Source organism: Strigops habroptila, chromosome 23 (genome assembly GCF_004027225.2).
Source record: "Strigops habroptila isolate Jane chromosome 23, bStrHab1.2.pri, whole genome shotgun sequence".
Taxonomy (NCBI): Eukaryota; Metazoa; Chordata; class Aves; order Psittaciformes; family Psittacidae; genus Strigops; species Strigops habroptila.
Genome location: NC_044299.2, coordinates 912,525 through 927,693, shown reverse-complemented (window position 1 = coordinate 927,693; position 15,169 = coordinate 912,525). Strand labels below are relative to the sequence as shown.

General features: G+C 53.7%; 1 protein-coding gene across 2 annotated transcripts; it reads right to left on the bottom strand.

The window, feature by feature from the left end:
- Window positions 1-11,584: 11,584 nt before the first annotated feature.
- On the bottom strand, window positions 11,585-15,169 carry AQP5 (aquaporin 5). Of its 2 annotated transcripts, XM_030510735.1 has the most exons (4): window positions 14,737-15,169; window positions 13,253-13,417; window positions 12,907-12,990; window positions 11,585-12,366 (listed from the first exon to the last, which is right to left on the bottom strand). In XM_030510735.1, the coding sequence occupies exons 1-4, from the start codon at window positions 15,097-15,099 to the stop codon at window positions 12,181-12,183; spliced, it is 798 nt and encodes a 265-aa protein (XP_030366595.1). In that variant the 5' UTR covers window positions 15,100-15,169; the 3' UTR covers window positions 11,585-12,180. The 2 variants fall into 2 exon arrangements, with proteins under 2 accessions (XP_030366595.1, XP_030366596.1); XM_030510736.1 differs by lacking the exon at window positions 12,907-12,990 and having other exon boundaries at window positions 14,737-15,144.

Here is a 15,169-nt window from a genome sequence, read left to right as displayed (position 1 = left end):
TTTCTTCCCAAGATTGGTAGTAAAGAGGGGAGGAAAAGGGTTTAATCCCAAGATGGGTGGTAAAGAAGGGAGGAAAAGGCTCTTACCTTCTGCAAAGCCCCGTTCCACTCCAAGCAAGATCTCCAACTCCTCCTTCCAGCAGGTTGTGGCGATGCTCTTCCCCTTCCCAGCGCTTTTAAGCTTGTTAGGAGGATGCTGTGAGCTGACGGGGAGGTCACTGCTGCTCCTGGTTGTAGCTGGATGGGTCACTCTGAATCATTAGAGCAGTCTCAAAGTGGGGCTGCAGCAGGAAAGGTTGTTGCCATGTTTCCAGCTGACGCCTTCAGCAGGAGTTGGGGCTTTCGTTGTTTCTGCTCATTGTCTCCTCTGTTTTTGCCACTTCTTGGCCCAAAGGAGTGACCTGTGGGTTTCCTCCTCTCAGGTGAGATGGTTCCTCATTGCCACAACAGGTCTTGCAAGGAGAAGTGATTTCTCTGCCCTTTCACACCCCTCTGGTTTGAGTTAAAACACGTGAAGAAATAAAGCAGGAGTAAAAGTGTCAAAGAAGCATTTGGGTACCTGAACACTGCTGCTTCCTGCAGGGTAAAACCTGGCTCAGATGCACACACACCCCTTGGATCCAAGCCTGGGTTTGTCCCCCAAGTTCAGACGTGGAATTGGGGCTGTTCACCATCATTTGGTGATGGCTGTTCACCAGCAAAAGGAGAGTGAGCAGCAGGTCATAGAGGGGATCCTGCCCCTCTGCTCTGCTCTGGTGGGACCCCATTTGCAGCATTGTGTGCAGTGCTGGTGTCCTCAACATAAGAAGGACATGGAGCTGTTGGAGCAAGCCCAGAGGAGGCCCCGGGGATGAGCAGGGGCTGGAGCAGCTCCCGTATGGAGCCAGGCTGAGAACATTGGGGCTGTTCAGCCTGGAGAAGAGAAGCTGCTGGAGACCTCAGAGCAGCTTCCAGTGTCTGAAGGGGGCTACAAGGATGCTGGAGAGGGACCTTCAGCAGGGCCTGGAGTGATAGGACAAGGGGCGATGGGTTCAAACTGAAACAGGGGAAGTTCAGGTTGGAGATAAGGCAGAAGCCCTTCCCTGTGAGGGTGCTGAGGCGCTGGCACAGGGTGCCCAGAGAAGCTGTGGCTGCCCCATCCCTGGCAGTGTTCAAGGCCAGGTTGGACACAGGGGCTTGGAGCAACCTGCTCTAGTGGAAGGTGTCCCTACCCATGGAACTGGATGAGCTTTAAGGTCCTTTCCAACCCAAACCATTCCATGATTTCTTGAATTCAGGGATGCTGGGAGGACCGTGGCTCCTGGAGGGTGGCTGCAGATCCCGGTCAATGGGATATCCAAGCCCAGCCCAGGAGCTTGGGGAACATGTAGAACTCATCAGGCCAGGGACAACAGTTTTGCAGGGGGATCTCCTGGGAACTGGGCTCATTCATTTAAATCCCCAAGTCCAGGGAAAGACAACAAGGATGGAGAAGAGCAGAAGTGAGGGTGGCCCTGAAGAACCAGCCCTCGCCCTGGAGAGGAAGGTGCTGACACAAAGCAAAGCCCTCAGCTCCCTGAAGCTGCGGGAGCTCAGATGAACCTCTGAGGGCTGCTCCTGATGACAGGCTGCCTCTCTGGGGCAGTTTGGAGCTCTTGGCTATAGAACATCCATGGTTCAGTGCTCAGGGGACCTAAACGTGCCCCTTTCACAGAGGCATGGTCAATGGGCAGAGAAAAGCTGGACCACTCTTCCCCTTCATCCAACACCGACCCCAGAGGAGATAAGGGCTCCAGGTCCCCAGTTCTCTGTCACTTTCTGTGCTCCCCACTGGGACCTTTCTGCTTGTGGCTGGGTAATTATTATTGTGCTACCAAAGAGCTTTCTGCAGCTCCTGTCACTGCCAGAACGGGCACACTCGTCTGGAAGAGCCTTTTAATTAGGGCCTCACCAGGGAGCCTGTCATGGAAGGGGATTAATTGGCTCAACCTTCCAGGAGAGGTCCAGGTCTCGCACCCATCACTTGCGTAGATGTTTATTAATGCCACCAAATGAGCTCACGCTGGCTCTGTTTGTGATGTCCCCCCACCCCCGGCCCAGGAAGGCACACGAGGAACCTGCAGTGCTCAGCTCAGCCAGCACAGTGCATGCTGTGGTGCTGCTTGGTCTTCCTAATGATGTCTCCCATGTCAGAGTGGGTTGGAGAAATGTCCTACAGGAACTTTCCCCACTGACATAGTGGTATCCTGGTTCCGAGTGCCCTCTGTGGTCCTTCCTTTTCTACCCGGGTTGAGTTGCTGGTGGCTCTCCCACCCCGGAGGACCACACCATGGGGGCATGAAGCTGTGTTATAAGATGATAGAATAGTTTGGGTTGGATGGGACCTTCAAAGCTCATCTGGTCTAACCCCTTTGCAATGAGCAGGGACATCTTCAATTAGATCAGGTTGCCCAGAACCACATCCAGCCTGGCCTGGGATGTGTCCAGGGATGGGGCATCCACCACCTCTCTGGGCAACCTGATGTGCATGGAGATCCGGATTTTGTCCCATTGTGTGACTTGGAGAGTGTTTATGGACAGCAGGTGGCAGCCTTCCTCTGTCAGAGAATCATGGAATCAACCAGGTTGGAAAAGACCTTTAAGCTCATCAAGTCCAACCGTTCCCAGCACTGCCAAGGCCACCACTAACCCATGGCGCTGAGGGCATCGGCTACACGGGGTGTGAGCACTTGCAGGGCCGGTGACTCCAGCACTGCCCTGGGCAGCCTGTTCCAATGCCTGAGCACCCTTTGGGGAAGGAATTGTTCCTCAGCTCCATCTAAACCTTCCCTGGTGCAGCTTGAGGCCATTTCCTCTTGTCCCATCCCTTGGGAGCAGAGACCAGCCCTCTCCTGGCTCCATCCTCCTGTCAGGCAGTTGCAGAGAGCGATAAGGTCCCCCCTGAGCCTTCTCTTCTCCAGACTAAACCCCCCCAGGTCCCTCAGCCGTTCCTCATCACACTTGTGCTCCAGGCCCTGCACCAGCTCCGGTGCCCTTCTCTGGCCCCGCTCCAGCCCCTCAATGTCTCTCTTGCAGTGAGGGACCTGGACCTGTCCATCCACCTCTGTCCATCCTTCCCCTACCTCACAGCTTCCTCTCATTACTCCACAGCTCCTCACCAGTGGGAGCCGATGGTGATTGGGGAACAGTTAAAGGTCAGATCAGAGGCTCTGTCCTTTCACCTGTGTCAATCAGTGCATTTTACTCCTTCCTAAACCCCATCAATCAGCCTCAACAGGATACAGAGCACCTGGTTGAGCTCTTGCTGCCTACAAAGCCTGCTGCTGAGTCCACCCATGGTCTTTAGCCCTGTGAGTTTGCTATCTCTCCTGCTCCTTGGGCATCCTTCCTGGCTCTCTTTGACTGTCCCTTGCTCCCTGTGCTCTCAGCATGATTCTCTTCACTGAAAGGTGGGTGCTTCCCTTTTTCTTCCAGAGGAGAGCAGATGCTGAGGGCTGTGCTGGTCCCATGAGGTGGTTTGGAGCAGGCTCAGCCCCTTGGGGCACCCTGGCCCAGCACCAAGCCATTGCTGATTCATGCTGGGGCCCTGTGGGAGCTGAACGGGGGCAGCTCTGGGCAAGTGAAGCTGTGAGTGTGTGGGGAGCATCTGTGGTGATGCCCATGGGGTTGGGTTTGGCTCAACACCTTAGTGCTGGCGTGCCTGCAGCCTGCCAAAGCCCTCATGTAGGGCTAGGGTTGGTTTGGTTTTATACCCGTCTTTGTCTGAGACAAAGGGAGATGGTGGGGAAGGGCTTATTCCTGCTTAATATCACCTCTCTGATATGGTTCGTTTCTGCTCAATGTCCCCTTGGCTTTGAAATATGGAGAACTCCGTCCGGTTTATTTTCTCACCTGCCTCTTCTTCCTGCCCACGATGCTCTCAAGATCTTGTGGGCCCTCAAGAGACAAGTTACCATTGTGCATGGGCTGAAACGGCCTCAAACAGAGCCTGGAGCTAATGTGGCCGAGGTTTTCATTTCAGCCTCTTGATTTCAATGGGCCCTCAGCAGGTTTGTGTGTGATTAAACAATCCTGCACCCCTCAGCACTGCAAAACCTCCCTCTTTGAGCCCTTCTTCGGCTGTTTGCGACGGCTTTTACCTTGGCAGCGATCGCTGGCAATGGGCTGCTGAAACCTGAGCGCGCCATAAATAAAACCTGCTTTGCATCCAAATGCACCAATTAATCCTGGGTGTGTTGCTGTAATTAGATGACAAATTATGCCTCCAGATTCACTTGCCTGTTTAGATAGAGAAGCTGTGTTTGCTCAGCCGGGGACGGCTGCCCATGGCTTTCCATCTACCCCAGGGGATGTGGAATGATAAACTGGGGAGCTGCAGCTGCAGAACTTGGACCCTTTGGTCTCAGCTCCTTCACCTGCAGACTGGGAGCTTGTCTGCCGTGTGCACTGTGCTTTGGGGCTCGTTTGAGTTGTCTGAGCCCTCTCTTACTCCAAATGCAGAATTTACTCTTGCAATGTTCAAGCTTTATACAGGAGCTGTGTGTGGTTCTGGTGCCCCCAACATGGACATGGAGCTGTTGGGGCAAGCCCAGAGGAGGCCACGGGGATGAGGATGGGCTGGAGCACCTCCCATATGGAGCCAGGCTGTTCAGCCTGGAGAAGAGAAGCTGCGTGGAGACCTCAGAGCAGCTTCCAGTGTCTGAAGGGGGTTACAAGGATGCTGGAGAGGGACCTTCATCAGGGCCTGGAGCGATAGGACAAGGGGTGATGGGTTCAGACTGAAACAGGGGAAGTTCAGGTTGGAGATAAGGCAGAAGTTCTTCCCTGTGAGGGTGCTGAGGTCCTGGCACAGGGTGCCCAGAGAAACAGTGTTCAAGGCCAGGTTGGATGGGGCTTGGAGCAACCTGCTCTAGTGGAAGGTGTCCCTGCCCATGGCAGGGGATTGGAGCTGGAGGAGCTTTAAGGTTCCTTCCAACCCAAACTAGTCTATGAATTGAGCCCCATCAGACTCGGGCAGGCTTTGCCTTCAGACCTGCAGCTCCTATGCCCAGGTAGCTCCAAGCAGTCATGGTGCCTGGTTTGACCACTCTGCTCTAGCTCTGAGACTCTGGGGCTGGTGCTAAATAGCACAAGCTGATGTGCTGCTGGATGTTCCCTCCTGCTGCTCCTGGTCCTGCAGAATGTCTGATTTAGAGATTGACTTGGAGAGTGCCTTGATGTGGAAGTGCTTTGTGGTGGGGAAGAGCCTTGTTAATACATCAAGACATTGAACCACTCAAAAGCTGGGGTTGCTGCTAGAGAAAGGTGTGTTCTTCACATGCATTGCTGTTTCCATGGAAAAACGCATATCTGGGGGTTGAATGATACGGAAAGGATGAGAAAACCCAAGGAAGGGATGAGTAAACTCAAACGCAGGCTCTCGCTCTTGCAGAGATGCTGCCTGCAGAGGGGCAGAGCTGAGCTCTGCTGGTTCATGATGTTCAGCTACAGTTCTGAGCTCAAAATCTAAAGCAAACTCCCAACACCATGTGGCAAAACTCCAGGACAAAGGCATAGAGATAAGGAGCCTCTTGATGTCACTATTTACACACTCGACTTAAATCAAAGCTTTATCTCCCGATTAACTGCTCTCACAGGATTTCTTTGTGAAACAGCTATAGAGGTTTTCTTATCCGGTTGGAACAAAATCAACTGGTGGTAGTTTATATCCCTTTCCCTTTTGATGTGGATTGGTGCTGATAGCAGCTATCATAATTCCTATGGACTCTGATCTTTTAAAGGAGCAGGGGAATGGTTCCCTGTTGGAAAGCAATTGGCTGTTTGAGTGAGTGGCTTGAAAACTAGGGAATTTCCTTAAAAAGAGGAGAAAAGGTTCATTTTCTCCTGCTGGAACTGCTTTGGAAGGGAAAGAGCTGCTCCATCACAGGATAAATACACCTCTTGGGAATGAGGGGGGAAATCCCAAGAGTTGAGAGATTTATTGGGGAAGGGGAATTGATTTCTCTCTCTTTGAGGCTCTTTGATAAGAAAAGGCAAACTGCGTAGGACATCTTGAGCTTGTTTTGATCCTTTTCTTCCCCTCCCCAGCTGCACAAGAGGGCATTATATCAACCTGCAGCTGTACCTTGCTTGTGGGCAGGAGAGCTCTTGCTGTCTTGCCAAGCAGGATTAATGTCAAGCTGGCAGCCAAAGGCCCGTATCCTGGAGGACACTTGCCAGATGCTCTGTTGTGTTTTGTTGGTTAGTGGTTATGGTTTTAGGGGTTGTTTCTGAGCTGAATCGGGTCCTGGATCTCCAGGACCCTTCCCATGCAGCAAGGCTGGGCCCAACGACTTGTCCTCCTGTGCATCCCAATGCTGGATGGAAGCCATGAGCTTGGGAATCTCTGGTTTTGGAGGAAAACAACCCAAATGCTGAGTGTGCATCAAGCCTGGGATGGGAGCTCAGCCAGTTCAGAGGCCTCTTACTGGGCTGTGGCTTAAAGCTGCTTAATCCCTTCCTTGCTTGCTAAGTCCTTGTATTCTCCTTGTTCTCAGTGGCTGTGCCTGGAAAAACCTCCCGGCTTCAGAGCTGCCCTTTCCCAACAAAGCACCTTTGTCAGGCAGACCTTAAGGTTGCTTTTTTGTTTTCCCTTCTTTACTTTATGACTCTCTTTTATTGATGTCACCACCCCGTAGCACAAGGAGCCATTATTGGAGCCGCTCTTGGACTTTGCCTGTTTGCAGGAGGGTGGTGAAGAACAAACGGGCTGTATCCTGGAAAGGGGAGGCGAAACCTTGGAGCAAGAGGAAACTTGGCAGCAGAAACCCAGCCCTGAGCCAGCAGTGCGGAGCCTGTGGTCCAGGCAGGGACAGAACCTTGTTTTCACATGGGATGCTGAGGCTGCTCTTTGGAGAAGGGTGGCTGGAAGTGAGAGTGGGGTTTTTTTCCCCCTCAAATGGAGCTTCTTCTCTGAGGGACCTTATTCTGGTGAGGGTTTTCCTGGTCTTCTGCTTGTTCTCCATGGAGCATCCCAGCAGAGGGCAGCAAGAGATGACCCAGGCACCCATTGCTCTCCCATGGGTGCTGCTCCATGCTTGCTGCCACGCCAGCCCTGTCCCCTTCTGGTCCCCAACCTTGGGGCATCTCCCAATTATTGTATGTGTTATAACTCAAATAACTTCAACTCTTCAAATGCTTTAAAGAGGCATTTTTAGGGCTGTAGGAGGGTGTTGAGGTGGGAACAGAGATGATGAGAAGATCTACTCTTGCCCTTCTTTTGTCTCTGGGCATCTTCTGCCCTTCATCTCTTGAATTGCATTTGGGGTAACACTCACCCTATATTTCCATGCATTACGATGCTGCATCTCCCCATGCACACAGCAGGGTCTTGGTGCACTGCACCGATGCTGAAGCAAGGACCAAAGAAGGGTACTGGTGAGTTCACACTCATCTGAGCAGTGGTGCCCATTGCCAGTGGGTGCTGAAGCCTGACCCGATGTGCTGCTGCATTCAACCCAAGTCATACCTGTGTGCAGTTCTGGTGTCCTAAGCATAAGAAGGACATGGAGCTGTTGGAGCAAGTCCAGAGGAGGCCACGGGGATGAGCAAGGGCTGGAGCAACTCCCATATGGAGCTAGGCTGAGAACATTGGGGCTGTTCAGCCTGGAGAAGAGAAGCTGCTGGAGACCTCAGAGCAGCTTCCAGTGTCTGAAGGGGGCTACAAGGATGCTGCAGAGGGACCTTCATCAGGGCCTGGAGTGATAGGACAAGGGGTGATGGGTTCAGACTGAAAGAAGGGAAGTTCAGGTTGGAGATAAGGAAGTTCTTGCTGTGAGGGTGGTGGGACACAGGAATGGGTTGAAGGGAGAAGCTGTGGCTGCCCCATCCCTGGCAGTATTCAAGGCCAGGTTGGACACAGGGGCTTGGAGCAACCTGCTCTAGTAGAAGGTGTCCCTGCCTGTAGCAGGGGTTGGAACGGGATGATCTTAAGCTCCCTTCCAACCCAAACCAGTCTATGATGGAAGCCTGTGAGCAAATACAGATGAAGGCAGCTGATACTGAGGTGGAGGCTGCTCCGGTTGACAACAGGAAGGGTGGCTGCTGGCCCTTGCTGCCCATGTGAGCTGTCTCCTGGCTCACAGGGACTGGGACCGCAGCAGCTAAAGGCTGGGCAGAGGCTGAGTGGGAGGGGGAAGCTCAGTGCGTGCGCTCGAGAGGAGGTGGGTGCTGGCACAGGCTGTAGCGTGACTAACACCAACACCCTGCCAGCCTCTGCTGTGCCTCTGCGCGGAGGTTTCTCCTCTGCCAGCAGCAGTTCTGCCTTGGATGATGCACAGGAAACACCTCGAGAGTCTCTTGCATCTCCCAGTGTGCTGTGAAGCTGCATGCAGAGGGAGGACATCTATAGGTTGGCTTCTTTGTGCCTCATGTTGCTCCTGAGTTGGTCCCTGGCTGCTTGGGACTCTCTAGCAAAGCTCTTCCTGGAGGGGTCTTTGCTTTCCTGGCCCACTTGGCCTTTGCAGCAGTACTTGGTTGGCTGCAGTCCCTCTCTGCGATGCTTTTCCGTCTGCCCTGGTGTTTGCCTTGTCTCCTTCATCTCTCATCACTCTGTTGTCCACAAGCAGGATCAGGCACTGCTTTGCTTTGTTCTCCAGGTGCTTTTCATGGGGGGTCAAACTGCAGCTTGAAGCGAAGCACTTGGGGTAAAACCCAGTGCTGGTAGCAGGGATGTGCTCCCAAGTTGTGCAGTGTTATCCCTTCTTGCGCAGGGGCAGAGTGATGGAGGGAGCTGGGCTGACCCTTTGCAAAGGGCTGAAGCAAAGAGGCATCTGCAACCCACTGGAAATACCTTTGTTTAATGAAGATATTGCCACAGGGTCTTGTTTCTCCTCAAGAACTTGGTTCCTTCCCCTGTGTCTATAATGGCCCAGCAAGCTTTTGTTTCAGGGACTTTAGATGCTACACAAAAAGAGGCTTCCTTAAACAGATTGAAAGCCTTTTGATGCATGAGAAGATATAAGGTTTCAAGGTTGCAACAACATGGGAAAAGTTGGGGTTTTCCTCCTGCCAGAACAAAAAAGGACATTTTTAAAGCTGTGCTAATGGAAAAGATGCTCCAGAATGAGAACTAGTCTGTGAAATGCTCTTGGTGCAAAGCAACTGCTAGTAGGTGTGTTTTGGGAGTAACTGCACTTCGTTATGGCACATGTACAAGAAGGATGTGCTGCAGTGTAATAGCTTCACCTGATGTACCTCTAAACCAGGGGGTGTGTGAGGAACTGGTGATACAAAACACTGACTTAATTCTCTTCCTTATAACCCAATGGATCCTGGATCCATATAGCCATAGGAAGGGCGGGTGACTGTGGATGGGGGTGTGCTGAGATGCTGCTGCTGGAATGGCAACTCCTGCTTCAGGGAGATGTAGGGAAAAGGGGCTGTGACTGTGTTGTTGTGCACTGTAGGTAAAGCCGGTTTGAACGCACAGGGATTATATCAGCCCTTGTTGTGTCTGCTGAAATAAAGGTGGTGTTTTCCCTGTGAAATGGCCATTTCTGTGAGGCTGGTGCTCAGCAATAACAATCCCATTCAAAACGGGGCTTGAATGTTTAAAAAGACCCCAGTTTCTGTGTTTTGAAGCACTGCTGTTCCCATCCCTGGGCAGGCAAGAACAGGCAGAAGGACCTTGGGGCTCCCCAGCCGTGACCTGGGCTCTGCCCTGTGCCTGCCCCGGCAGAGGTGAGGTCACATCCCTTGCAGGATGCCAGGGTTTGGACTGGATTAAATGCAACCTCTCTGCCATGGATTAAATCTAACATAGACCAGCAAGAAGCTGGGTGGGGAAGTTGTGACATGAGCACCAGAGCTCTGCGCCGGGCAGGATGCTGCTGGCGTCCAGCCTGCATTCACTCTGGTTGAGGGTCTACCCCTGCCTGTGCATTGGGGAAGGGGGTTCATTGCTGGTGCCCCCTCCCCACTGCCCCCAGCCCTGCCTGGGTCCATCCTGTGTTTTTGAGCCAGGCCCTGGCCGCTTCTTGTGCTGACGCAGAGCTGCTGTGGCAGATGCTCTGATTCATCCCATGAAGGGCTCACACCCAGCCTGCCTTTCTTCTGCTCGTTGAGCACGCTGGAAGGGCTGCTGTGGGCTGGGCCCCTCCATGGGGTGCTCTGGTGGTCCCTGTGTCCCTCTATGGGGTGTGGGTTATGCCAGGACTCCTGGATGCTTGGGTGGATGGGGTTTACATCAGCAAAGCGAGGGGGATGCCCAGCGTTCCCTGCTCTCAGTGTACCCGCTGGGTGCATCCTCAGGGATCAGGGGTGCAGTGGAAGGAGACTGTGGGATGCAGCTTTTGGGATGCTGACCTGCCCCAGCCCCGCGCTTTGCTGGGGGGTGCATTGAGAGGGATGTCTCTGGGGTCTGGAGGTGTTTTAATGTTCCCCTGGGGCTTGTGTCTGGAGAACATCAGTATTCCATGTGCAATCGTGCTGCCCTTTCCCAATGAGAAAGGAGCTTATTATTCTCCCCCCTTAAGAAAGGGGAAACTGAGGCACAGAAGGGTTGTAGATCTCAGCCCATCCCTGAGGAGGGGTGGGTCGGGAGGGTTAAGGCAGGGTACAGGGTTGTGTTTTTAGCTCCCTATCTCTGTGTGACCCAAACTAAGGGCTTTTCGACCTCCTTCTCTCTTCCTGCTTGTCACCCATCTCTTCTGTTGAGGGCTGGAGCACGGGCGGTAAAAGAAAATGAGGCACAAGGGTCTGCTGCTACCCAGGCTCAGCCTGGGTTGCAAATCTGCTTAAAATAGGGGTGATGCTGCACATCACCCATGCAAAGGGGGCATAACCCATCTGGTGGGCATCAAGCTGCATCAGGGAGCTCCTGGACAAGCATCTCCCACCTCCTTTGGGGTCTGTGCTCAGCAGAAGCCTCATCTCTGTGGAACGAAGAGGGGCTGCGATGGAGCTTTGCATGGGGCTGGATTTGGGAAGCCGAAGGGAAGGATGTCCCCATGACCAGGCTGGAGCGAGGCGCTTTAGGCAGAGGGTGGTGGAAGAACTGGAAGAGCAGGGCTCCAGCAGGAGGTCAGGGTGAAGGTGTGGGCTTGGCACCCGGCGAGGGGCTGGAAGCGTTGTGGGTCAGCTTTTGAGGGCACCAGTGGGAGAACTGGTATGGCAGAAAGCCTGAGTCAAACTGGAGCGTGAAGGATTGCTGCTGGCTCCTCCCTGCTCGTGCCAGCCCTGCAGATGGGCTTCACGCTGCCCTGGACCTGGGACCTGCTGTGAGGCACCTCCTGCACTAGCTCATCCTCACCACTATCACCTCCCAAACCACCTCATGGTGCCAGTTCCCACAGGATTTGGGGTCCAAGAGCTGCTCTTTGAGATGGCTCTTGCCATCACGGTGCTAGTTGCCACAGGATTTGAGGTCCAAGAGTTGCCCTTTGGGATGGCTCTTGCCATCATGGTGCTAGTTGCCACAGGATTTGGGGTCCAAGAGCTGCTCTTTGAATGGCTCTTGCCCTTTGGGATGTCTCTGCACCCAGCTTCATCCATCATTTACTCCTAAAATCTGATGCCCGCTCAGGTTTACGCTCGTGGCTTGTTTAAAACTCCCTTTATTCACAATAAATAATATCCTATATTACAAAGATCTCGACACAAAATGCAAAAATCACGGTTCATTCTGCAGCCATGAATAAATAGGACTCACCAGCACCAGCTAATGCATGACAAAGAGCATCTACGAGTAGCATGGGCCCTGTGGCGGGGAGGAAGCGGGGGATTGGGCTGCACCCACCTTGCCCAAAGCGGTCGTTCTTCTCTGCTGGGGTCTACATGGTGTTTCCATCCCCTGGGCCATCGGATGCAGGGGTGAAATCCTGTGTGCACCAGCACATGCGGGCTCAGGCCTCTGATAACGGTGCAGAACTGGCACCAAGGAGGGCAGGGATGCAGCCCAGTGGGTGCGAAGCTGCAGTTGAGGCTGCCCTGGGCTGAGACGCCTTCACCGGCTGCAGTTAAGCTTAGGAGAGGTTCTAGTGCTCACTCATGTAGAGGGGTTATATACAGACACTGCAATACTCCTTTCTTAGCCACAGGTGGTCTTTGAGTTATAAGACTTTTGCTTAAGAGTCTGCTGTAGCTGGATGCGTTCATTGGTGCACACATGAGCCCATGTGTGGAGCTTCCTCCCCTCCTTCTGCTTGTTCTTTCCCAACTCTTTCTATGGTGGGGTCAACTCCATGGACTTCTTCCTCTCCTCTCTCTGCTCTTCCCACTCCTCCTCTGACTCGTAGGTGCCCTTGACAATGGCAACCCTATCTGACATGTTCATGCAGTAGGGGACCAGGATGTAGAAGTAGAGCAGAGAGGCCAAGCAAGCCCCAAGGATGGGTCCAACCCAGAACACCTAGAAAGCAAACAAGGAAGAGTGTGAAAGCAGGTCTTGGAGGATGGTGCACCAGGTTCAGCCATCACACCAGCATCCCTCGCTGCTCCACACCTCCTATCCCATGGAGAGATGCAAATACATGTCCCAGTAGACTTCTTGGGCTGAAATCCTCTCAAGCTTTGCTTGCTCAAGACATTAAGCTCTTTATAAGTGCAGAGATGTGGTGTGCTGGAAAGGAAGCACTGAGCCTGCTCTGCAGGGCTGGGTCTGAGCTTGCAGGCTCACTAGGTGAGTGGAAAGCCGAAGGTGGGCTTCTCTGTGGGCTTTACTGACATCAGATGATGCCCTAGCTCATTGTGCACCATTGCATGGGGAGTTATGCTAGCTCTATGCCATGGGGATGACCTGTTCCCCATCCATGCATCAAGTGGGACAACCTCCCTTGTTCTCCAGCCCCCTTTTATCCTTTCAGGCTCTGAAACATCCAGCCCTGTGGCAATCACTGCCCTCTCCCTTGCCCTGAATCTCATCCAGCCTGGTCCCACCACCGATGCTCACCCAATGTGCTGAGCTGAACTTCCTCACGACAACCGCAGGCCCAAAGGACCGGGCTGGGTTCATGGAGCAGCCGGTGAAGTAGATCTGCCGGTGTGGAAAGGAGACCAGGTTAAGATGCAGCATCTTTACTTTATCTCTTCATCTTAACCTGTGGCTTAGCAGATAAGAGCAACTTCCCAGAAGCAGGGACTGAAACGGTCCCTGATGCTCTCTCCCCCACATCACCACGGAGAAGGAGCCCCGCTATGTCCCACTGGCTCTCCCAGTGCAGCTCCCTCTGGGACCATCCACATGGGGGTATTTTGGGGAGCTCTGTCCTAGCAGGACCCTCTGCCTGGACACTCACCCCCACCAAGTGGCCTACAGCGACCGAGAGGCCGATGGACAGTGCTGGGGAGCCCACGTTGCCGGTCCTCCGGTTGTCCGTGGATGCGAAGATGCAGGCAGCCAGCTGGAAGGTGAGGATGATCTCCACCACGAGGGCCTGCCCAGGGGTCGTGTTGTTGTTGAGCTGTCAACCAGCAAGAGCAACAATCATTACCCATTCCTGGGGCTCAGCGATACCACTTAAGTGCTTTGCTGGTGGGTTTGGGCTTGCGAAGCCATGCATGAGAAGTGCCCCCAGGTCCCCTGCCCAGCCTTTGGGCAGAAGGTGCTGTGCTGCCACTGCTCCTTTCCCTGAAAGGGAAGAAATTACCTTTCTCACTCTTCTGTGCTCCAAAACCTGCCTCTCTTTTGAGACCCCCTTCCCAGCACTCTCCAGTCTCTCTCCACTTGTTGTCTCCACTGCACTCAGTGCTTTCCCATCAAATCCCACATAGATTTGTCCCTTTTTCCCTGCGTTTCTTTCTCCCTTGATCCTTGCAAGCTGCTGTATCCTGGTTCTTCTGCCCTCTGCTTTCTGGGGCACCTCCCCAAGGGGCTGAGGGGCATGGGATGAACGATGAAGTTTGGGGTGTAGTGATGGGGTGTAGTGATGGGGGTAAGAAGGGCTGTTGCCCCGGCGCCTTTGTGCTAACCGCTGGGATCTGTCAGATGGACTCAATCCCACTGGGCATGGGAAGGGCAAAGTGCCCCAAGACCCATGTTTTTTAGCTAAACCTGACTGGTTTGGGACATGGACCATGTGGGAATGAGATGCACTGCAGCACCCTAGCGACTGAACCCTCTGCCAAGTGTCTGTGCTGCTCTCGGGGGTCCAGACCTGGCGTGGTTGGAGCAGTAGCTCCACTGCTCCCATTTCAAGTGGTTTCCCAGCTCTTCCCAAGGGTTTGAGACAAGCTCCTCATGCCCATTTATCTCACAGGATGCCAATGTCCCCCCTCCTCCTCCAAGAGCAGCCACTCACTGCCTCTCCGTGATTGATCCTTCAGCTCTTCTCTATTCTACTCCTATCCTCAGCTCCCCCAGTGCACTGCTGCCAGCGGGCTCTGCTCCCCCTGCCCGTGCTGGTTCTGCTCCCTGCCCTCCCGCCTCTGTCCTGGCGCAGCTCCTATCCCAGCACTAATCTCCAGGTGGAAAGGCTGCAGTCAAGAACATCTCAATGGTGCTGGTGACTCACTCAGGCCCTTAGGATAAAGGAAGCACTTATTAAAGAAGGGAAAAAAAACATGCCATTTATTACCCCACACAATAAAGCTGTCATGTCAATCCTCTGCTGGCTGTGCGGGGGTTTGCTCCTAGCCCATTCCCATCCCTCTATGCAATGCACTGAGATGGACCCTCTGTATGGATTCGGCTCTCCGAGTTGGCGCTGGCACGAGCTACCTGCTCAGAAGGGAAGGGGAACCCGCACGATGAGATGAACCATCTCCAGGTAGGGACACTTACCGCGTTGATGGCCAGATTGCCACGCGTATTGACCGGTGTCACTCCATAGAGGATGCCAGCCCCGGCGATGGCCCCGACCAGTTGGGCAATCACGTAGAAGAGCGTCCGGAGGAAGGAGATCTGGTTCCCCACGAAGAAGGCGATAGTCACGGCTGGGTTGATGTGGGCGCCGCTGATGTGGCCAAACGCCTGCACCAACGTGCCGATGGCCAGGCCGAATGCCAGCGAGATCTGGAGGATGCTGGGCAGGGCTGACGGCCACTTGAGGGCTGAGCCGAGGCCGATGAAGACGAAGATGAGTGTGGAGAGGAACTCGACGAAGACTGCTCGAGCAAAGGCCAGGGTTAGTATTTCCTTCTTCATGGTGGGAGTGGGTAGAGGGCAGCTGGGAAAGAAGAAAGTCTGGGTTTCCTCTGTCTCCAGGCTCTTCTGT

Coding starts and splice junctions, on each gene's coding strand:
- AQP5 (XM_030510735.1), bottom strand. CDS start 15,099: ATGAAGAAGGAAATACTAACCCTGGCCTTTGCTCGAGCAGTCTTCGTC. Junction 12,991..13,252: donor CTGTAGGCCACTTGGTGGGG/GTGAGTGTCCAG, acceptor CCACACCGGCAG/ATCTACTTCACCGGCTGCTC. Junction 12,367..12,906: donor AGTTCAGCTCAGCACATTGG/GTGAGCATCGGT, acceptor TTTGCTTTCTAG/GTGTTCTGGGTTGGACCCAT.